Raw genomic sequence first — 22,929 nt, 5'->3', positions numbered from 1 at the left:
ATTACTCAGTCACAAGATTTGAGGAAGAGGATTGAGGGTCTACCCTACAGTGTCGCCAATCTAGAGGTCCAGAAGGTTAGTATACACAGTCACTCTACCATTTCATTGTTACACTGCGCTAACCTTCAGTTACAGCTCAATGTGTTGTGGAAACAATACACTTTCTTGGTGTTTATGGCACAGACCAATCAATACAGAATCACTGAGGACCTATACCTGTCCTACTCCATCCCATTTGGTAATAACTATGTCAACTTGTTTGGAAAAGTTGTTACCTCCTATATCCATGCACAGGTTCTACACGTTGGAGCATTCTTACATAAGTATGGGTCGTTGGATCGCCTAGCAAACTTTGGCCTAGAGAATAGACACAAGGTCGTCAAAGAGATCGTGGATGGATCCAATCATCGCTTCACTCCAGAGTTTATGCAATCATTGTTGATAGACTCGTACCTGTCGGGAGGAATGGTACCAAACATAGACGCGATCAGTGCAACCATAGAGGGTGATCGTCCAACCATTCAACCATTGAAGAGGGCCAAGTCCAACGATGCCTCAAAACAATCTCCAAGGAAATGGTACAACCAGTTGGCAGAGTCCACCATCACTATATACGACTCTGAGTTCGCTTCCATCCAAGCCAACACACCGCTGTCGGTGATATCTAAGAAATATTTGTCCAATGTACTCCAAAATTATAAATTAAATAAATAATAAATACCACAATAATCTACATCAAGATCTATATCCATAACAATCATTTGTATTATTATACGACCAAACCATAATTATTTATTAATTGATCAATCAATATCTCAAAATATACATACAGTTTTGTTGACTTTGAGTCAAAATGTCTCTTTTGAGATGCCAAACACTCATTTTATTTATTGTGCACTTGTGCGTGGGATGGACCTCGCTCATATAAACTGAATCCCCACCTCGCACAGAATTGAATTTGTTGGGATTATAATATGACCAATTTCAAGCCTTACAAATTGGTTGGTTCAACAACAAATTCCACATTGTTCGAGGAGAGTAATACTTTAAATGCAAATCGACCGAAGTCATGGTTAACAGACAACTGAAATTGTTCATAGAGATTGATTTGAACTTGCGCGTTAACGCCGTTAACATGTTGAAAACATATGACAAATATGTTTATTAGATGTAGCCTTGCATTCTACAGCATGATCAAGAACAAATCTGAACAGATGATGATCCAATATCGGCAGTGATACAATCTTGAAGTTGGTATTCGTTTGTAGAAAATGGACCAGTACACGTTGAGTGTGTGTATAACTCAGGGGGCCCCTATCCAACATTGCATCGGCTGCGCCGATTCCATTATTTACTTCCAATTACTCTTTTATATTCTTTTATATTTCTTTTGGGGAGTCTAGGGAGGATAATAATAATAATAATAATAATAATAAGAGGATCTGGTAAAACAATTGGGGAGGATGGGGAGGGGAATAGGGAGGGAATAATAAAGTGTATCTGTCGCAACTTGGGGAAGGAAGGGAGGGGGATAGGGATAGGGAAATTGGGGAAAAGAGGATGTGTATCGACATAGGGAGGTTGGGGAGTCAATGGTGGAAACTTTTTAATAATAGAAAGAAATTATTTGATTCTTAAATTTCTTCCACCATCGACTCCCTGGCTCCCTGTTTGGACACTGTTACTCTTTTTTGGAGTTTGGATCTTCCCTGAGACTCCCTGAGAGGATGTGGTGAGTGATTTGGGTGATTGTTGGATTTATTGGTTGCATTTCCAAACCTCAAACACTCTGGCAAGGTGTTCATGATCTTTTATGCCTTCTGTATCTGGTTACCAGAAGGAAACTTTAGTTATGGTGGCGATCGCGCTCTCCTTTGAGTTGGTAAGAAGAAATTCATTGACCAGATCGCTATCTGCTGAAAACAATGTGACTGAAAGAGGTTTCGATGGGCTCAAATAGGGCATCAACGCTTGAGAGTTGATGAGGAAGTAACTGTAAATCAGAGACGCCGGTACTGTCGCCCGCAGATATATGTGTTGGTCATTGGATAACTCTTGGGGATTTAGAGTGTTTGAATGACCATAGCCATTTATGACCAGGTACCAGAACGCGTCATGTTGTTTGTTAGCCACTAGTTGAGACATATTTGTGAATGTGATGTGTTTGTGTGTGCCAATCGACAACAAATTTATGTTATGTTGTTGTTGAGCATCAAGGTCTGGTTTGTTGTTCATTATGATATGTTGCTGAGTAATAAGGAGTGAGGTTGTATCTGTTATGACTTTGTGGTGATTAGTTAAATTAATAGCCAAGGTCTCCAGACCACTATAAAATATGTGATTGTTTTCTTTTTCATTTCTTCCTTTTTTTTTCTCCAACAGATATAAGAATGCCATCAATCAAACATCATTACCAATCAGACCCGGAGTTCAGAGAACGCCACAAGGCCTACATCAAAGAAAAGGTCAAGTGTGAGTGTGGCTTTGAAGTGGGTCGCACCAATCTCAATCGACACAAGCAGGGCTACATTCACAAACAGTTGATGACCAACAAATAATTCTAAATGATATAAGTTTATTATCTCTAGTAAAGTTATAACATGCCAGCAACGTACAGCACAACAAGACTCAACAACCTCGACTGTCAAATGAGACATTACGCTGGAGCATACACTCGAGAGACAATAAGAAGGATTGCTCAACAACTCAGCGATGATCTCTATTTCGATGGCTCTGCTGCTCGTCTCGAAGTGGCGATCGAGTATGCCAATCGTCAATATCGCTCAGGTAAGTTCACAAGGGCAGGTGATGCAATCAGTCTGTTCAACCCAGACGAGTATGATGGAGTCCCTCTCGATGACCTCACGATCAAAGGGTTCTACATATTTATCATTCATCCTAACCTCAGAGCAGGCGGCTGTGATGGCAAACACAATGACTGTTTCTATGACTGCCTCAAAGCCTCCTATCCAGACAAGGTAACCAAGCACTTTAGCAAGCCATGGATCTTCAAGCGATTCTTCAAACTAGAGCGCGATGCCAAGGTTCCTCTCAATCTCTGTTCAGAGATCGAGGACAAGCTCAAGATGCGCATCAATGTCAAAGGTGATTATTGCAAGACATCAACCAAACAGTACGTCCGAGTCGTCCATCTCAAACTAACCAATGAGCACTACACCCTAGACAAGGAGGGAGCATTTGAACCCAAGGGCATCATCCTCAAGAGATACCACGATGACAGGATCTTGCCAGTAGTGGCGTACAAGTGGGACGATGGTGAAGATGTCCCGAGAAGGACATCTGAACCATCATTGCGTGCGCGCGACGACGACAATGATCAAGTTAAACTCTACGATGGCACGAACTACAGCACGATGAGCAAGGCGACACTCATCGATGAGCTCAAGAAACAAAAGTTCGACGGCAAGTGTCGATACATCAAGGTGGAGGCAGCCAAGAAGAGGAGCAAGATGCCCATCAAGACACTGGAGGAGACATGGGAGGACTTCATCAAAGACGCCGACGCACTCAAAGAAGGTACCAATGGCGTCATCGACTTGTACTTTACAGGATCAAATATTAACAAGGCCGCCCTCAACCTATTCAGCAAGTACAACAAGCATGTCATTCCAGATATCATCGAGCAAGAGGAAGCCAAGTGGATATCCAAGGCATCGAATGGACCATTGAGGTTCGCCGACACATACACTGGCCCTCTCTACATGTATGATGTCTGCAGCATGTACGCGGCAATCATGAGGAGCAGCAGCTTCTCAGTACCGATCATGTATATATAAATATAGATAAATAATTGTAGATAACAAATACATGAGTACCCGTCGAGATTTCACGTGGCATGGGCCATCCAGGCCAAAGCGGAGAGTTGTTGGTCCCCTGGTTACCTCCAGCCAACCATGTGCAATAGCTGAGTCGGAATTCACAGAGAATACTTGCGCCAGTCAACCTACATTTGAAACGGTGGATAGTAATTTCTTTAGTATATCGTCATATGGCACCAATCCACAGCCAACAACAACAACAACAACAACAACAACATCCACTGCGTCAACATCACCAACCAACAACAACAACAACAACAACAACAATAGTAATAACAATAACAATAACAATAACAGTATCGACCAACATGATGTCATCAATCTTACCTTGACTCGAGCCAACCAATATCTTATGGTTCGATACACCTTGATGTTGCCAATCGAGCGAGGTTAACACACAGAATGACGACGCCCCGACCAAGCGTCAACAACAACAGCACAACACCACGATTGCCATCACATTGAATGAGTTGCGCCTGTCCATCTTGATGGGGGCGACGTGCTCCATCCAATCTCTGCATTGATCATCAGCAACATCCAGGCCGCGCACATGGTCAAGACTGGCACCAGCCTCACAATTGTCGACACCAATCTTCGATCGATCCGTCTGATGGACACGCGTCTCGACTCGAGCACATATTTTGTCGACCTTCTATGTAGCAAGAGCAGCACATCTTCCTCCTCAGCTGGTGTCAGAGGCGGCGTAGCCCTGCGAAAGTCAATCGCGCGCAGCAACAGCAGTTATCTTCAAATCAGGATCCAAAGCAATGACAGTAAGTTTGTGCAACTGTCTCCACAACTTCAACACTTGCTCCTGTTGATGGGTGATGTCGGAAAGGTTGGCGTTAGCACCACCTATCTGCCAATCGACGACAGTACTGTAACTTACCCTCTCTTCCTCTGACTCTATTAGATCCATAAACTGTTTGTTAGTAACTATAGCTGCAAGCTTGAGGTTCTGCGAATAAGTGGGCTTGGCCTTGCTGAAGCGGTACTCCAAAGGCATCGGTTTGTCATCGCCTGGCAACCTTGAGTGTCTCGCTTTCAATGACACACCGCAGCTCTGTTTGACAGGCGGTTCGATCTTATCAATGATGGCAGTGTCATCATCGTCCTCGGTATCGCTGTTATCTTCCTCTCCATCATCCTGGTCGTCGTCATCATACTGGTAGTCGTTATCATCATGGTCATCATCATCCTGGTAGTCATGGTCATCATCATCATCATCGTCAAAGCCAACACTGCCAACAGCTGATCGCGATAACAGTCTAATCCTCTGGCTAATGTACTTGTCGTCACTGTCATCATCATCGTTATGGTCGTATTCATCATGGTCGTCGTCATCATTCTGGTCGTCATCATCGTCATCTCCGTCGTCATCGCCACTTGGCCACCTCGTGATGAGTATGGTATGTTGCTTAAGACCACTGGCTGTGTTGTTGTTGCTATCTGGTTACGCAACGTTTGCAGAGGATAAGCAAAGCACAGAGGCTGCTCCTCAGTCTCACCACCGTACTCTCCAGGCTATCACTCTGTCAGCATCGATCTCTTCAGCTGGCGTCACTCTTTCAATGTCGATATCCTCAGCTGCCATCACTCTGTCAGCATCTATCTCTTCAGCTGCTACCAATGCCAATGTCGCAAGGTCTTGGAGACCTCCATTGAGACTGTGCCCATCCATCAAGCCAGAGCATTTACAACTAAATCAACATGTATAATAATGAACAACAAACACAAGTCCAATACCTTTATGTGTGTCGTTTGCTTATTTGGATTTGTTTGGAATTGTTTGTAATTGCGACAAGGGGGTTCTCCGGAGTGAGCAGTACCCTTTTCGGCCTTCCCCTGGGTGAGGAATTCCTGAAGTGGTTGTCGTTGCCTCAGCTGTATTCCTAACTCATGCCCACAACAACAACTACAATGTAGACTATCGATAAATCTCTCTCGGTATCGAGTCGTTGCTCTCATATTTCGGTAGAGATGCCAATATCATATCAAGACCATCATCCCGCCAAAGCCGTACCCAGAGGGCGTCATTCTGTATCAAGGATGTCAGCGCCTTCAGCTCCCGATACCAGTCACATGGCAGTTCAAGCACTATTTGAACATTCGCACACCGGCAGAGTATTTGAAGGATGGAATCCTTGATATAGTCAGGAGGAAACATCCCAGCCAGCACTGGGTGTTTGACAGCGGGTTCTCACACATAATGCTTGCTCCAACGCAAAGAGCTTTCTATGCACATACACAGCTGCCATAAGGAAGGACTGCACACACAGCTTGACAACACTCCAAACGTTCGCAGCGGCTGCCAAGGAAGACCACGAGAGTGTTTACTCTCAATGGTGCAGTGTATGAGTTCTTCCATTCAGCCAAGTTCGTCAATGCGACCGTGTCAACCGGTTGGAGATCAAATGAGCAACCAGAACGACCGATCCAGCCCCCTGTCTCTCGGCCATTCTACAACATTGCCGTTCAAATGGCCACCACACTCAGCAAGGAAGAACTGAAGCAACTTCACTACGATCATTGCGTGCTGGTGTCCGATTTGTTACAAATATTTCTAGTGAACATTGTTTATTAATAAGCTATCAATAACTGATTTGATAAATCCTCCATCACGCAGTGACCAACAACATCAACAACATCCACAACATCCACAACATCCACAACATCCACAACATCCACAACATCCACAACATCCACAACATCCACAACATCACTCTGGAATCAGATGATCAAATTACTAACGATGTGTATGCTTCCACTCACTCCAGATGCTCGCTACCTTCTTGCGCGACAGGGTAGAGGAGGTGGATGTAGTCCAATGGTGGGGCAATCACCAGAAGGCGTACCCTGTACTCTCCAGGATGGCACTTGACTTCCTCTCTATGTCCAGGCATCGTCGGCCTTTCATCGCGAGTTCAGAAGTGGACTAGACCTTATCACAATGAACCGCTGCTCGATGAAGGGATATCTGGTCGATGGTTCAATGACAATTCGCTCCTACTTACAGCTTCATCTTGACGACTAGGTCTCCTCTGGCCACAATGCCAACATCATCATCCACCCCATCTCCAACCACCCATGTATTCTCCATAATTGATCGGCTCATCAATTAAGTGATCACTATCATCCCAGTTATCAATAAACAATAACCTTGTTCAGGTCCAGTCCCCACTTGTGGGTTGGGATGGTGAAGGTTGAGGTTTGGTTACAGGTTTAATAGTTAAGGTCATGGTTGAGTAACACTGACTAAATGATGGTAATTTATTGGATGACTTGGACTAAGATGGACAGGCCAAGTGCTTTCTTTTCTGGTTGTCCCTCCAAATTGAAGTAGGCATTGGAGCCGTTCCACTTTAAGAATGTGCCAATGTGTCCAGACCACTTGCCACTTTTCACAATAACTCTGCTTCCCTTTCCGATTACATCTCTGAGATCTTTCAAGGGAGAGGCGGGATGGTGTGGGGCACCAGGGAATGATGGCATCTTTGATGAGTATGCAGTTTCGTGCAAGATATTGATGCCACTCTGAGATTGAGGTGGAGCAACGGCTCTATTCATAGAAGGAGGTTGATATTGGACATTTGAATAGAGATCGACGTGAGGATGCAATGCTCTGAGTTGTGAAGGGTGTTTCTGCATTGCTGCAGCTGAGGAGGGAGGAGTCTCGCTGTTCTCTGTATCTGCCACATCTGACTGATCGTCTTGGAAAAGTGATGTATCATTGTGATCCAGATCAGACTGATGGCTGTTGTCATTGCTGTAGCTATTACTGTTTGCGTTCTCGATCTCATCGGAGTCTTGATGGTCTTGAGGCAATAAAATCTTCTTTTTTAGAGCCTGGGCTTGTTTGTAAGAGTGTACCAAGAGTTCAATGGTCGAGAGCAGTTCGTTGAATGGCTGTGTGCCGTTGATTGCGAGATTGAGGTGGTTGAGCGACTCAACTAATTTACGAACACACTCAGGAGTGTTCATGAACAGTGAGTGCACCGTTTTGTTTCTGATCGCGATAATCGTGCTTATATGATACTTGAGTTCTGTGTGGCCAGGATTCTTGTCTGTGAAGCGAGAGCAACTCTTGATGATCTTGATCAGATCGTCGTGGTATTGGCACTTGCTGCGGTTGAGCGCCTCTTGGAATGTATTGAAGTTCAGTGTCAGCGGGAGATAGAGCAACCCATTGGGGAGGAATATCGAATTGAGAATGTTGAGATAATATTGTGTTGAAGACATCTCTATCTGTGTTACAGGTGGACATGAAAATAATCAATGCGTTGGTGTGGGATCTCAAAAAAAGGTTATCTCTTTTCGGTGACTGGATGATTGAAAGGTGAAGTTCACACTTTCATCAATCATTCCCAATCTAACATATTTCTTAGTTGTGTGATGTTCACACTTTCATCAATCATTCCCAATCTAACATATTTCTTGTCACATCACTTCAAGCGATTGTGTGAGAAGAGAAAGCAATAAATACAGCTTCTGCTTAAGCAGCATATATTCATTCATTCATTCATTCATCAGTTATTCATTCCCTCATTTATTTCCATCCCGCTAGTCAACTATATCTTACCTATCTCCATTATTATCCAATATGTTTAATGTCCAAACCGCCAACCTGGATGCCACCAATCGTCACCCGACTGTCAACGCGTTCCCGCTACTCGCCGACTATGTTGTCAACAACATTGATGTTGATACTGCATCAATATCAACCCTGACCGAGGTGTCGGGCTCCACCTTCGCTAATCATCTCGACGCTCGCCTTCCCCACCATACACCCATATCCAACAACTTGCGTGGCAGAGACTTCATTGTCACCACTTATGACAATAATTTATTTGTCATGGACACCGATTATGGAGTGGTGGTGTCTGGTATGGGAAAGTTCCAATCATTCCGATTGTTCGGACTTGATGGATTGTCCTACCAAGTGATTGCAGCTCATTTGCCACACAAATCCGGGAGAGCACTGGCTCGCCAACTAATTTCAGAGTAAGTTCTCACTCGTGTTTGAGCGCCAGTGCTGTTGTTGTAGCCGACATGATTCTAACTCCACAACCACCACCAGCCACTTTAATGATGTACATGACGACGTCCACCATGTCATAGTCTTGGGTGACTTCAACTGTCAGCCGACACCATTGTCGGGAGTGTTCGATGATTACCTCGACCTGTCGGTCACAGAAGGCATGCTCACAACCGCCACCCGCGCTCCCGATAACATCCTGCACACGGACATGGATGTTGTAGGTCTTGAGGTGTTCACCGACACGGTGTTCACTCATTGTCCAATCAGACAAACATTTTATTTCGATGATTGACCACTATTCCCTTGCATAGGACAATCCCTGGGTTATCCTTAGTGAGATCAGTGTTACGTATCTTGCAAACAACTTGTTCGCAACGATACAATAAACAGTTGTTCAATCCATTCTTCCGCTCTGCGATGCGTGTTCGACTATGCGTCGCAGTTGGACTTTTGTCAGTTAGGGGTTGCAAACAGTTCTTTGTTTGTGATGTCACAGGGCGCGCATTTTGATTACATGGAGATAGGGATTTGGAGGATAGCATGCTGTCAGAGGATGAGGATGAAGAGATGGGTGACAATGTTCAACGATGAAGGACAGCGATGATGAGTCATTGGTGCCGATGTTTTTCAACGATTCCTGGACAGGTCTGATAGTAGTTGACAGAGAAGTTGGATCGACACGTGCATTTTCCTGAACTGCAATATACATAAGGCACTTGGTTACATTCGTAATCGTAGAGACATGTTGCTGGCTGTCTACTTGGAAGTACTTCAGCTCATCACCGCGTGCATTGAGAAAGCTGAAGGAGCTAACTTCGCAACTGGTCGAGTCTCAGCTACCTTGGTTGCAGAAGCGCCAACATAAGGCAAACAAACGCAACATACCCGTTGCCAATCTGACCAGCTGTGCTGCCTCACGTGCCTTCCAGAACAACGTTGTTAACTGGCTATGAATAACAAATACAAGGCACACGCTGGCGCAGCCACCATGCACCTCGCTGCACAGGCACGCTGCACAGGCATCGTCCACGCTACGCAGGCATCTTCCACGCTTCGCAGGCATCATCGCCGCATCACTGTGGATGGATTGATAGACAGCAAAACCATTGCAACCTCCATCAACAAGACAGCGAGTATCATTGCCGCATGGAGCACAGCTATCCACGTCTCTTTGTACGCATTGTAACGACTGGATCAGTTCAGTGCTTCCTGTCCTCCAAGGTACTGCACCTACATCTCCATTCATCAACAACATCGAAACTTGTCCAAATCATCAACCAGTGTTTGACCAAACCCATCCATCAATCCAGGACATTTGTTTTCCCAGGCGGCCAAAATCAATACTACACCGACAACAACATGGTCATGTACATCCGCAATCTCACCTTCACACCGACAACAACATGGTCATGTACATCTGCAGTCTCACCGCCATTCCAACTCAACAGAGTGACCAACCATTCACGGATACATGTTACAACAACAGCATCAGCAACAACAACAACAACAGCAGCAACAAGAGAATCAGCAACAACTACTGTCGAACTTTACAGTGGTTGAGTCCAAGGACGCATCTCCATCATCGCCCTCCGTCCCCATCAAGTCGCCATCGACAGACAACAACAACAGCAACAACGACAACAACAACATTATAATCAAGAAGCGTGGACATCCAACAAGGATGAGGAGCAATGAGGACTGGTTCAATCATTCTTTACCCAACTTGGGTTAGGTAGAAATACCCCAAGTGTGGGTAAAACTCAGGTAATTGGACATCGATAAATCCACTAATAGATAAATATAACAAATAATTGGCTAAATATGTATCCAGTTGTCCAATTATTTATTTATTTCCACAGATAGATCAGTTAAAGATAATCATCATGATGATGAACTATTTTAATAAATGATTTCCTATTAACTGACAACAATGATCAATTGTTATAAATAGTAGAAGTAGTTGTATATCCTCAAGTAATAATAGAATAATCCCTTCAAAACACCTTAGCCTTATTGTATTATTTTTATTGTAACTAGTACAACAACAACAACAACAACAACAACAACCACAACAACACAACTACACTAGATGGATATTTATTTGTAGGCCAAGCTCTTGAAACAGGTCACTCCCTTGCATGTTATGCATGCAATGGCATGCTTCTCATCCACCAGACACCATCGAGCTTTGGCAGGCGGGTGTTTAAGGCTTGCCGTGTATCTGTCAACATTGGGCACCGACTCAATTGCATGCTTGATCAGTTGAGCACACAGATCCATTGACAAAGGGAGTTCGTCATCACCATATTGGAGAGACAAATTGTTGCTGTGTTTGTCCACGGCAAGTGACAGTGTCCCAATGGGAGCAAGCAATGGACTCATCACTGGCCTGAATCCAGATCCAAGTTGGAGACCAACTCGGACGTGCGCCACCTTGGCGGCCGCCGGCACATACTCGAGCTGTGCAAGTCCAGCCATTGTGAGGTGGGTAAGGCCGCCTGGCAGCACCATCTTGCTCGCACTCTTGCTGCTGAAGGGCGGGCCCTTAAGTTTAAGTCGCTTGAGTGACTCTGGCAGGATACCGGCGCGCAGCTTTGACAAATCAAAGGTGTCGTCCAACACAAGTTCTGTGAGCGAGCTTGGAAGAGCGCGAGATTCGATGCCCATTCTGAATCTGGGCAGCTTCAACGAAGTTATTGTGGATGGTATCATTCCAAGTGCGATGTCTTTGTCCAATACTAAGACCAGTGATCGAAGTGATGGGATGTTGGGGATGATGTCTTGGTCAAAGTTGTTGTGATACTGAAACACCAGATGGCGCAACGAGGTTGGGTACTCGCCTTGTATGAGGGCGCCATATCCCAGTGTGATCGATGTGAGCGATCTAGGCAACACACTTGGATCACAGGGTTGTGAGTAGGATGGTGAGTAGCTTAACTCTGTCAGAGAGTTAGGCAGCGATCCAACGACAAGCTCATAGCTGAATCTACGCTCATTGCCAAGGTGCAAGCTCACCAGCGAGGGCGGCATCATCCCAGGTGTCAATGGTTGTACTAATTTCCCAAGGACCAATCTCTTGAGCGTCGTTGGGAGTAGTCCTTCTACCAGGGGTCGTGAGTATGAAAATGGCATCGTGACTTGAGTGACGCTGGCAAAGATCCTGGAACAAGGTAGTCAGCTGAGTATACCCCTTGGGATACAGCAAAATGCGGAACATTCTACATATTAAGTGCACGATAGATGTACATCTATATCAATTTATTGATAACCAGAGGTGGCAATTATATGGGGATATTACTCACTGGTTACAGATTATTCCTACAACCTGTATGAGCATATTAGGAGAGCACACAATGTGCAACTGGATAGGCTGGAGATGCCCTTTCCAACCTTGGCCGCACCAAGAACAACAGATGATGGCAAGCAACTCGATAGGATATGTGACCATCTTGGTTGTCTTGAGAGAGTGACCATCAATGGGATGTACGTGGATGACGAGGTGTTGGTACTACTGTTTGTTGCTTGTTGGAGTGGTGACCATATTAAAGGTGCTGGTGTTGATGCTGGTGCTGGTGCTGGTGCTGATGCTGATGCTGGTGCTGGTGCTGGTGGTGATGCAGGTGCTGATCCTGATGCTGGTGTCTGTGTTCGTCCAATGGCAGCCAACTCTCTCAATATCTGAGCTGTGGTTTTTTCCTCGTTGTCATAACTGTCATTGTCGTCGTGCTCATCGTCATCGTCGTCGTCATCGTCGTCGTCGTCGTCGTCGTCGTCGTCGTCGTCGTCGTCGTCGTCGTCGTCGTCGTCGTCGTCGTCGTCGTCGTCGTCGTCGTCTCTCGCCTTCTTCCCTCCTCACATCACTGTAGCCAGTCGCCTCTTTGAATGGCACTCCGCGATACCGATTGATCAACCATATGGAGGGATTCTGTCATCGTTGTATCGCTTGAGGATGATGCCCTTGGGCTCAAAGGCGCCCTCCTTGTCTAAAGTGTAGTGCTCGTTGGTTAGTTTGAGGTGGACAACTCTGACGTAACTCTCGATCGCGACCTCGAGACGAGCAGCAGAGCCACCGAAATAGAGATCGTCACTGAGCCGTTGTGCAATCATTCTGATCGTGTCGCGATTGTAGGCTCCCTTGTAATGTCTCATCTGACAGTCGAGGTTGTTGAGTCTGGTTGTGCTGTAGGTTGCTGGCATGATTATAACTTTACTAGAGATAATAAACTTATATCATTTAGAATTATTTGTTGGCCATCAACTGTTTGTGAATGTAGCCCTCCTTGTGTCGGTTGAGATTGGTGCGACCCACTTCGAAGCCACACTAACACTTGACCTTTTCTTTGATGTATGCCTTGTGGCGCTCCCTGAACTCCGGGTCGGATTAATAGTGATATTTGATTGATGGCTTTCTTATATCTGTTAGAGATATTTTTATATGTTTTTTTCTAAATTAAATTTAATTGATTGTTGTTGGAAAGTGGGTGAAGCTCACTTGGTGTGGTTATATCAATTCACTCACTTCATTCTATCTAATAACATACATAGCACATTATCTACAAGGAATTCTTTGGACAACTCCGATGACCACACAACACAAGTGTAAGCATTACCTTTTACTTCACATTGCATATTAACTTACATTGGGGACAAATAGTTGTTGCTTTATGTGGATCCCATATTAGCAGTCTTTCGAGATTGTCGAGTCGATGATTGTATCGTGGAGTCAACAATCAGTGGAGATTCCTCTGTATATATCTGCCAGCTCAGCAATCGAAATAGGACCAGATGTTCTTAGGAAGATGGTGCAATGGAGCCGCGAATATCCCACTCTGAAAGTCAAATTAACCATGAAGAAACAATCACAGTTCCAACATTACGCATCTCTTGTCAAGGTTCTAGACCAGCATGGGGCAGACAAAGAGCCCTGGATCATCTTCTCGGACGACGATGACATATGGGCTAAATCCCGAGTGGAGGTTTATCACCAAACACTTGATCAGGTTCTTGAGAGTCCGGACAATGTCGTGCAGGCCATCCGTGTGACCAACAATAAGGCCTATGAAACTGACAAAGGAGAATACTGGGAGTATGCAACCAAGTTCAGCATGCTTTAATCCTTTATCCAAGCGTCTTCTCCAGTTTTGTTGGATCACCAATTCGCCGATCTATACTTTCTCAGATACATTGTCACACCTTCAGACATACCAGTGATGGCTGTGGTTCCTAACATGGCTATCTATCACTATAGAACCGGACACGAATCCAACCGTCATGCCTCAGAGTCTCTCCCAGATGGTGCCCCATATGAGCAATTCAGAACAGCTCAAGTTACTCGTGACCTGGCATTGTTTCTTCGACGTTGGTATACACCTGGTTACCCCAGCTGGGAAGTCTTCGCATCCGCCACAAGGAACTATGCGAGCGGCATTGGTCACAATCCAAATTTCAATCGTATCTATACAGCCACAGGAAGACAGCCATGGTTTGATCAGCTTGTAAGGAGCGATGCGATCAGACCATTTTTTGATGCACCCATATGCGATTGGAATAATCAAATAAACTGACATCCATGCTCAACAAGATTGGTCTTCCAACCTCCAAGCCACCAATCAATCACCTAAATCAATCACCACATCCACTTAGGGAGTCTTGGGGATGACCAAATCAACCAAAAAGAGTAACAGTGTCCAAACAGGGAGCCAGGGAGTCGATGGTGGAAGAAATTTAAGAATACAAATAATTCTTTCTATTATTAAAAAGTTTCCACCATTGACTCCCCAACCTCCCTATGTCGATACACATACTCTTTTTCCCCAATTTCCCCATCCCTATTCCCCTCCCTTCCCTCCCCAAGTTGCGACAGATACCCTTTTATAATTCCCTCCCTATTCTCCTCCCCATCCTCCCCAATTGTTTTACCAGATCCTCTTATTATTATTATTATCCTCCCTAGACTCCCCAAAAGAAATATAAAAGAATATAAAAGAGTAATTGGAAGTAAATAATGGAATCGGCGCAGCCGATGCAATGTTGGATAGGGGCCCCCCTGAGTTATACACACACCGTTGAGGATCCTTGATATACATACTCGGTGACTGAGTTCTGAGCCATGTTGCACACTTGAATTATTCCATCCAAACATACAAAGCTCGAAGTTGAGTTCACTTGATATATTGAGTCTGCACCGGGGCAACTATGGATGATATAGCCAATGGAGTTGGTCGATTGTTGGGGGATTGCGTACTCTTTCTGACAGCTCCACTTGGTGTACACTCCGCTCTCTTGCGTGCAAATGTCGGTTTCATACAACAAGGTGTAACCTTCACCAGAGAAGCAATTCTCAGTTGTTGGGGTTACCTGGATTTGGACCATAGTGTCATTGCATTCGTAGATGTTCCAATTTACACAAAGACCAACCATTGTGTAGTATTGTGATCCGACTTGAGTTCCTTGATTACACGATTCTAAGTCATTGAAACTCTGCTTGAGAGCCCATTGGGACAAAGAGATTGAAACAAAAATAGATAAATGTATAAAGATGATCAAAAAGAGAAGTTTCATATTTGAGTGATAGTATTAATAAGAGATAGATAGTGTGATGTGGTTTGAGAGAGATTAGTAGATTTGGCAACAAGGAGGATATGAACATCCTATAACATGCAATAGAGAGTCGTAACGGTGAAGTTGCTCACTTGTTCTTAGCTCTGAATGTAAGGGTAAGTGTTTTTTACATTTATTTTCATTAATAAAAAAAAAAATTAATAAAATGACTATTTGTAAACTAGCCATCAAAGTGATACCCCAGATCAAGACAGGTTTGTCCTTGACGCGTAGAGTCGACTAGAGATTACTATCCACATTTGGTGGATGATGGCAATTATGATGTGGGTGAAATGTAGTTTGTCAGCCTTCTTGGAGTGGTACATGACCAGGACCTAATGTAGGGGCTGATACATTTTTGACTGACTTGCAGCACAGTTAGTGGCGATTCCCTCTCGTCGGTGGAGACCAAAACTACTTAAAAATAACCTCAATCCAGATATATAAAACTTAGGCCCAAAGTATGGTACAAAATATCCAATTGAAGAAGAAACTAAGACTTAAATATTAAATGAAATATCAATTTGTTCTAATAGATTATTTTAACCAATTAACAGTTAGAGGAACAAAGTTACTATCAACAGATAGTTTAGTTTCCCTAATTTATTAAAATACCAATATTTCTCAATAAAAATGATATTATCACTTGTAAACGGTATCTACAAGTTGATCAAATGTTCATAAAAAAACTTCGGCTGAGATAAATAAAAGTTACGCCCAAAGGGGGGCTCGAACCCCCGACCACACGGTTAAGAGCCGTGCGCTCTACCGACTGAGCTATCCGGGCAACTGTGAAGGAAAAACATTTTACATCGGTTTTATGCGTAAAAATTGGGCCAACCAAATATTTATTTCTCCTTTTATTTGACACTGTTTTCTATTATCTATTGTAATTCTTACTACACCATTCAAATAAAAACTAACTTGTAATAACAACTATGATCTCGATTGGTTACATCTTGGAACTGATCTGTTTTTATCAACAAAACAGATCGGAAATAGTTGTGGGCAACCAAAGTTATCGACCACTCAAATAGAATTGATGTAACTAGAGTTAACAACAATACAACAAATACTACTAATATATACCGACAATCTTTAATCTACAGACAGCAAACATCACGTCAACAACATATAAAGTGATTCTCTTAACGACAGAGCAGAGTCAGTCAGTCAGTACATGAGGAATCTGGTCAAGACAACAAAGCAATGGAGAACATTCTTCATCGCTAGTTGTTTCCTGGGACTACTGGCGCCAACCTTCTTCATAACAGCGTTCGCTTTCTTGGACCCATCCATCATCATTGTCGATGTTCCCCAACTAGAACGATACAACAGTGCAGTGATGGTAGGTGTCAACTATTGGGCATCATGTCGTGATCACCTACTAACAATCAATCAATGTATATATTTAGGGATGGAACAGCATGCATAGAAGAGAATTCTCAAGACAACAATACTATGTCAACGTGTCGTTGAGCTACAAGGCCGGTAGTGAAATAACAAACAACAATGAGCAACCTCAGCGATTCAATTACATTACATCGATCAATGCGGAGCAGTTGCCGTTGACGACACAAACCAACATCCTACCATACAAGCCACTGTATTTCATCTGTAACATATCATCAATCATACCGACAATAATTATCAACGACTCGACGACGATGTCGCAGTTACCCAGTCTCATATTCACAATCTATAGCTACAATGTATGTTTGTCATTATGTGATTGATTGAGACCGTCTACTAACATATCATGTCATTTATACTACCTGTAGAGCAAGACACTCCTAACCCAGAGGATTACGAGTCAGACTGTTGAACTATTCCGCGAACAATCCGCAACATTAACAGCACTCAATGAACAGAATACAAACGATGTCATCGATAATGACAACCAGCTAGGAGCGGCTTTGATCAAAAAGGTATATATGACTATCCTGATCAATCAATCGATCGATCATTCAAACTAATCAATCAATCAATCATTCAACAGAAGTTTGGTGGCGCTTGCTTTGTTTTAAAGAACAGTGGCAGCACTTTGGACGAGGATCAAACTTGTATATATGGAGACTCTCAGCTAAAGTGTGTATCAAGTACTTGAACCACCTACCTATGGTCCATACAATGTCACTTACATCTTTGTCCTACTCATTCATTAATGATCCAGTTACACAGACACAGTTATAGTCAAGAACACACCAATATTATTTAGAAATACTTTATTCAAGATCAAAGCCAACAGTGATCCATTCATTGTGGCAGGTGACCTAACTGATGGCACATTCACATTCGGCATGTCAAGGGTAGGGTATCATCAGCAGACCGACGCTTCACTCGGATCAATCACTCACAATCATTCATATCATTAGCAAACTCAACAATCTTTGGGAACAATATTCCTGATACTTGGAGCAGCCTTGACGACACTATTCATTGTGATAGTGCTGATGCTCCTGAAGAAGAAGGGATTCATGGGACTATATCGACATAACAGGACCGATCATGGACTCGATGGATCGATAGCAATGGATGAAATGGGTGATGTCCTAGCTCCCAATGTCAATCTTACAACCGGTCTCGGTAACACGGTTCCGCCAAACACTTTGATTGGATCAGGCATAAACATCAGCAACAACAACAACAGCAACCTCAACCTCAGCAACAACATAAGCAGCAGTGTTGGAGTAGGCGGCGTCGGACTTGGTATGAGCAACAGCAGCAGCCTAAGTGGAAGCAACATGAGCAACAGCATGAGTAGCAGTGCGCGACAGAGCTTTGCCCTTGATCCATTCACTCGCGAGAGGTCTAGTATCAGCAGCGTAGATCGATCCCATTCCCTTGAGATAGGTGTGATCGAATAAACCTTTTATATAATATATATATTACTCCACCAATTGAGGTGCAATCTTCTTGATGATTGGCGCCAGTCCATTGAATTGATTGGCGTTGTTTGTTCTCATCTCTTTGATAAAGTCCTTGATGTAACTCTTTAGTTGAGGAGGAGGAATGGTGTAAGTTAGAGGACAGTGATGTCAATGGCAGGGGAATTAACTTACAGCAAGGTCAATATGATACAGTGGATCCTCTTTATCGATTACACTGTCAGCGTCCATGTCGAATCCAGTACTGTCGTCATCATCTGATTCAAGGTATTCTTCATAATCCTCGGCGGGTGCAAACGATGCTTTGTCCACATCAAAGTCATCTTCATCCTCGTCCTCGTCAAAGTCATCACCATCGTCTTCATCGTGATTGATGTTGTCGTCGTCGGCATAGTCCTGTCCATCTTCTATCAGCTTCTTCTTGTCCAACACCTCCATTTCAAATGTCTCCATAATGACCATTGTAGCCTTTTGATAAAAGGCAGCCTTGGTCCACTTCTCCAAGTTTGTACGTCCACTCATGAAGCTCTGTCTTGCCGATGACCTGCTCATCTTGAACTGTTCTGGAATGAGCAGGGTTCCATCGACCATAATCTTCTCCAGTCGCACATCACCAAGATTGATTAGCTTGCATAAGCCAATAGTGCTAATGTTGACATCGAGTCTCGAGTGGATGTCGGCATGATACTTGGTCCATTCATTCAGCACCGCCTCCAGCGCTGTAGAGTTGTTTGCCAAATTGATACCACTGAGGTATTGGACGACCTCTGCTGGGGAGAGTAGGACCATTCGAGCAAAGATAATGATCAGAGCCTGCTTGAATGATGGCAGTTTGCAACGCAGCAGGACCTCGAGGGACAGTCTAAGGACAAGAGGCAGGTGTGGTTGGATGTGCTGTTGAAGTTTGATAATCAAATGAGTGATGATTGGAGGTGTGTACATGGCAACAAACTCCTCTGGATTCTGCAGTTGCTTCTCGATAATCTGGAACAGGTACTGAAGGCCACTGATACCAGTGGTGGAATGTTTCCATGTGGCCAGCAAAGGTGCAGAGTGATGCACAAATGGTAGAATGGCACACAGCGATGACTTGAGTATACCAGTGTCTGTGGTGTTGGATGTAAGGATAGTGGCTAGTGGCGCGAATATTCTCTCGAGGAGCATTGGATCAAAGTTGCCCTTGTGGTTGGCCAGTACGAGATTGATAATGTCGATGGCTCGTTCTCCTATTCCAACGTAGGCTGGCTTATCAAATGACTCCAGTATTGTGCAGAGGGTTGGCAACAGGCGTTGTAGGATGCCAGGGTACACCTCTGGTGATTGGCAAATAACATGTAGTATGTCGCGTATTGAGTCAGAGGCCAGTGGATCGTTGGCATATTGCATCCAAGAGGACAGTAATAGGGGTGTCAAATATGGTTCGGCCTGAGCTGTAATACCCTTGTCAATCTTGATGATCATGAGGATGGCGTCGTAGACCACGAGGAGACAGTCTTCGGTTACTGTTGGCAACAACTTGGCAGTGCCCTGTATGATGGCCGGTATAAACTCGGCCATGATGGCCTTGGGAAGACGTGGTGAGAAGCCTGCAATGGCCTTGAGTGCAGACATCTTGAAGGGCACTGGCTGGTCGCCATCGGCAATGATGTTGACCGCCACTCTGAGGAATGGAATGGTGATGGCAGTGTCGACACTCTGGCAGTAGAGACTGGCGCAGAGTAGTGAACGACCTTGTAGTATGGCACTGTACTCGCTCTTGGGCAGGTCAAAGTCTTTGGCCAAGCAGTCTGTAAGGAACAACGAAAAGTCAAAGTACTTCTTGTCGCCTGACTTTACAAAGTATCTGGCGAGGGTTGAGAGAGCCAAGAGTGATGCCTCGCGAATTCTCCACCAGTTCTCCTCGGCACGATTGGCCGATGACTGTGCAATGAGTGCCGAAGCCGTCTCGTAGATAGCTCGCAAGGCGTCCTTGCCGTAAACTTCTCGCAGACGATCGAGCAGTGAGCATGCGATGCTTCTTGGATGACTGCTGGTCTCGTCCTCCTGCTCCAGGAACTGGCTGGGCTCGTCCTCCCACAACTCGACCAGATTGTTGGTCATCTGACTGTAGAGAATGGTCTGCTGGATGATCTGTTGGAGCTGTGGCGCAAACATCTGTTTGGACTTGCTGTCAATGACCACAGTGACAAACTCCAGGATGGACGCTACCAAACTGTCGATCCTGGTGATGCCAAACTCTTCGTGTGAGCCAGGTGTGGTGACGGGTGTGTCATCGTCGCCATTGCTATTGATCTCCAACTTCTCGTAGAACTGATAGTAGCCTACGAATAGACCCCAGAGCGAAGGGATCATCGAGGGCAGGTACTTTAACATCTGTTTGGGGTAGTTTGAAGTGAGCACTGAATAGCTCTCAATTGCGTTGGTCTGAACGGTGAACACTTGGTTCATATGGCGAGCGCCTGGTGTAACGCGAGCCTCAAGCACGTGACGAAAGGCCTCCATCCAGCCTGGCAGGATGGGCATGATCAACTTCCTCATGCCATCAACAATCAGTGATTGTGAAATGATGTTCTTGAAGATGCGGACAATCTTGATGTGCACAGACATATTGTAAAGCAGGTCGTCGGTGTGTGCGGCATTGAACGTGGCAAGAATCTGCAAGAACACTGGGAACAGAACGACAATGATCGTCTGGATCTGTGATTCACTCAGATATGAAGGGTCGCACAGTATCTCCAAACATATCAGTGCACCAGACAGTATATTCTTGTCCTGACACATTGGTGGCACTATACATTTGATCAAGTCGTCCAACAATGTGGGCCATTGATTAGGCCACTCAAAAGATCCAACTCTACCTATACACATTGCCTAATGGGTTTAATGTTCAAAGGTTAGTAAGTTGGACTGGAGGAGATACGAAGAGATAGAGACATACAATGGCAGTTCTGATTTTGGATGATGGGTCTGAGAGGGCAGGTGACAAGAGACTCTTGACTTTGTCACGCTCGACACTCTCAAGGTCACTCCAATGCTCTTTGATATGCTTCTTCAATAGTACAGCAGCCATTTGACGAAGATCTATGCTGACCTGTTTGTTCACGGCTAACGAACATAGTGTCGAACCAAATGTATTAAGATGTAATGACATCTCATTGATCTTCTGCTCTGCCAATCCACGTTTCTCCTCCTCTGGTGACAACAATGCCATCAAGCATTCAAGTATCACATTATCATTCATTATATATGTATGTATATGTATGTATATATGTTTATGTCTATATCGGGTAATAATTAGAATGAATAATGACGGTCGAACGAAAGTGAGTTGTACAAATCAAGCTTTATTGAAGTCATTTGAAACAAAGTCGATTTTGTTGTTGTGTTTCACCATACAGGTACTTGTACAAGAATAGTTAACATGGATTAAAGAGATATTGTTTGATAATCTACGACCGTGTAGACTGTAGAGATGATTGGTTCGATCAAGTTTGATATCAAAAACGTTAATGTTTGGATAGAGTATCAATAGACGTCTGTACCAATTCTCAACATCTGTTAATGACTTTTCATTACAATCATGTAGGATCACCTCTAGCTTGCCTGAAAGGTTGATATCCATTGGCCGTACACTAATGATGGAATCGACACTATGATGCACTTGAACAAGTTCCAGGCCCTCTAGGAGATTTGACGGTATTTCCAGACATTGATTGAATCCCCATAGACTGAGCGACTTTAAGTTGGCAGGACACTCCTTCAGGTTGGTCATTTTGAAGTAGCTACCAAATGATAGTGTCTCCAATGTTGATAGATGTGCCATATCCTTCTTTGTTATCAGTTGATTGAAATGTAGACCAAGTGAAAGGGTCCTTAGAGAAGATGGAAGTTGTGATTCGAATGGTCTATCATAACATCTTCCAAAGTTGATATGTTGTAGAGTGGTCGGAAGTGAATTTGGTCTAATACAGCGATTAAAGTCCATTCCAAAGGTAAGGGTAGTAAGGGACTTTGGAATACAATCACTTTCTAACGGTTGATTGAATCTATCACCAAACACTAGTGATGTTAATGCTGATGGAAGTGATTCCGGCTCCAAAGTTTGATTGAAATGTTGACCAAATGTAAGTGACAATAATGAAATTGGCATGGCTCTTGGTATCAATGGACATTTAAACCTCTGTCCAAATGTAAGAGTTGTTAGGGCAGGAGGCAGTGCACCAGTGATCAACATCCTATTGTACTTTTCACCAGATACAAGTGTCTTGAGAGTAATTGGTATCGAACCAACCAATATATCCTGATTGAATTGATCACCAAAAGTTAGGGAGGTCAAAGAGTGAGGAAGTACCTGATCTAAGAACATAGCATTGTAGTTTGTTCCCATAGTCAATGTTTGGATAGATGTTTCATTGCTGAATGGAAAAAAATAGTCCCATATTACGCTAGCTGTAGTAGTAGTATTATTTGTAGTTGATTGTGGAATCCTCCTTTCTTTGTTGTTTGATGGTCGTTGTTCAACACAACAACTATTAGATAGGATATTATTAAATCTCTTGCAAGT

General features: G+C 44.0%; 12 protein-coding genes across 12 annotated transcripts; 6 read left to right on the top strand and 6 right to left on the bottom strand.

The window, feature by feature from the left end:
- Positions 1-174: 174 nt before the first annotated feature.
- SAMD00019534_053650 (hypothetical protein) lies at positions 175-714 on the top strand (the record flags this gene model as incomplete). Its single annotated transcript, XM_012899836.1, has 1 exon — positions 175-714. One exon carries the CDS (start codon positions 175-177, stop codon positions 712-714), a length of 540 nt encoding a protein of 179 aa, XP_012755290.1.
- Positions 715-2,600: 1,886 nt separating this feature from the next.
- On the top strand, positions 2,601-3,797 carry SAMD00019534_053640 (hypothetical protein; the record flags this gene model as incomplete). The annotated part of the gene is made up of 2 exons (XM_012899835.1): positions 2,601-2,836; positions 2,909-3,797. The coding sequence occupies 2 exons, from the start codon at positions 2,601-2,603 to the stop codon at positions 3,795-3,797; spliced, it is 1,125 nt and encodes a 374-aa protein (XP_012755289.1).
- Positions 3,798-4,557: 760 nt separating this feature from the next.
- SAMD00019534_053630 (hypothetical protein) lies at positions 4,558-5,520 on the bottom strand (the record flags this gene model as incomplete). The annotated part of the gene is made up of 3 exons (XM_012899834.1): positions 4,558-4,653; positions 4,729-5,284; positions 5,348-5,520. 3 exons carry the CDS (start codon positions 5,518-5,520, stop codon positions 4,558-4,560), a joined length of 825 nt encoding a protein of 274 aa, XP_012755288.1.
- A 1,589-nt stretch (positions 5,521-7,109) lies between these two features.
- On the bottom strand, positions 7,110-8,078 carry SAMD00019534_053620 (hypothetical protein; the record flags this gene model as incomplete). Its single annotated transcript, XM_012899833.1, has 1 exon — positions 7,110-8,078. One exon carries the CDS (start codon positions 8,076-8,078, stop codon positions 7,110-7,112), a length of 969 nt encoding a protein of 322 aa, XP_012755287.1.
- Positions 8,079-8,439: 361 nt separating this feature from the next.
- Positions 8,440-9,169, top strand: SAMD00019534_053610 (hypothetical protein; the record flags this gene model as incomplete). Its single annotated transcript, XM_012899832.1, has 2 exons — positions 8,440-8,840; positions 8,917-9,169. The coding sequence occupies 2 exons, from the start codon at positions 8,440-8,442 to the stop codon at positions 9,167-9,169; spliced, it is 654 nt and encodes a 217-aa protein (XP_012755286.1).
- A 1,805-nt stretch (positions 9,170-10,974) lies between these two features.
- SAMD00019534_053600 (hypothetical protein) lies at positions 10,975-11,907 on the bottom strand (the record flags this gene model as incomplete). The annotated part of the gene is made up of 1 exon (XM_012899831.1): positions 10,975-11,907. The coding sequence occupies one exon, from the start codon at positions 11,905-11,907 to the stop codon at positions 10,975-10,977; it is 933 nt and encodes a 310-aa protein (XP_012755285.1).
- Positions 11,908-12,253: 346 nt separating this feature from the next.
- Positions 12,254-12,559, top strand: SAMD00019534_053590 (hypothetical protein; the record flags this gene model as incomplete). The annotated part of the gene is made up of 1 exon (XM_012899830.1): positions 12,254-12,559. The coding sequence occupies one exon, from the start codon at positions 12,254-12,256 to the stop codon at positions 12,557-12,559; it is 306 nt and encodes a 101-aa protein (XP_012755284.1).
- Positions 12,560-12,783: 224 nt separating this feature from the next.
- On the bottom strand, positions 12,784-13,074 carry SAMD00019534_053580 (hypothetical protein; the record flags this gene model as incomplete). The annotated part of the gene is made up of 1 exon (XM_012899829.1): positions 12,784-13,074. One exon carries the CDS (start codon positions 13,072-13,074, stop codon positions 12,784-12,786), a length of 291 nt encoding a protein of 96 aa, XP_012755283.1.
- A 1,013-nt stretch (positions 13,075-14,087) lies between these two features.
- Positions 14,088-14,438, top strand: SAMD00019534_053570 (hypothetical protein; the record flags this gene model as incomplete). Its single annotated transcript, XM_012899828.1, has 1 exon — positions 14,088-14,438. A coding segment is annotated over one exon (351 nt), but the record flags the coding sequence as incomplete, so codon positions are not given.
- A 2,219-nt stretch (positions 14,439-16,657) lies between these two features.
- SAMD00019534_053560 (hypothetical protein) lies at positions 16,658-18,344 on the top strand (the record flags this gene model as incomplete). Its single annotated transcript, XM_012899827.1, has 6 exons — positions 16,658-16,825; positions 16,893-17,189; positions 17,259-17,405; positions 17,477-17,565; positions 17,651-17,786; positions 17,853-18,344. The coding sequence occupies 6 exons, from the start codon at positions 16,658-16,660 to the stop codon at positions 18,342-18,344; spliced, it is 1,329 nt and encodes a 442-aa protein (XP_012755281.1).
- Positions 18,345-18,365: 21 nt separating this feature from the next.
- SAMD00019534_053550 (hypothetical protein) lies at positions 18,366-21,606 on the bottom strand (the record flags this gene model as incomplete). Its single annotated transcript, XM_012899826.1, has 3 exons — positions 18,366-18,470; positions 18,540-21,236; positions 21,304-21,606. 3 exons carry the CDS (start codon positions 21,604-21,606, stop codon positions 18,366-18,368), a joined length of 3,105 nt encoding a protein of 1,034 aa, XP_012755280.1.
- A 102-nt stretch (positions 21,607-21,708) lies between these two features.
- Positions 21,709-22,782, bottom strand: SAMD00019534_053540 (hypothetical protein; the record flags this gene model as incomplete). The annotated part of the gene is made up of 1 exon (XM_012899825.1): positions 21,709-22,782. A coding segment is annotated over one exon (1,074 nt), but the record flags the coding sequence as incomplete, so codon positions are not given.
- Between the last annotated feature and the right edge of the window lie 147 nt (positions 22,783-22,929).

The sequence above is a fragment of the Acytostelium subglobosum genome (assembly GCF_000787575.1).
Source record: "Acytostelium subglobosum LB1 DNA, scaffold: scaffold9, whole genome shotgun sequence".
Lineage (NCBI taxonomy): Eukaryota > Evosea > Eumycetozoa > Acytosteliales > Acytosteliaceae > Acytostelium > Acytostelium subglobosum.
This window is presented reverse-complemented; position numbering and strand designations above follow the sequence as displayed.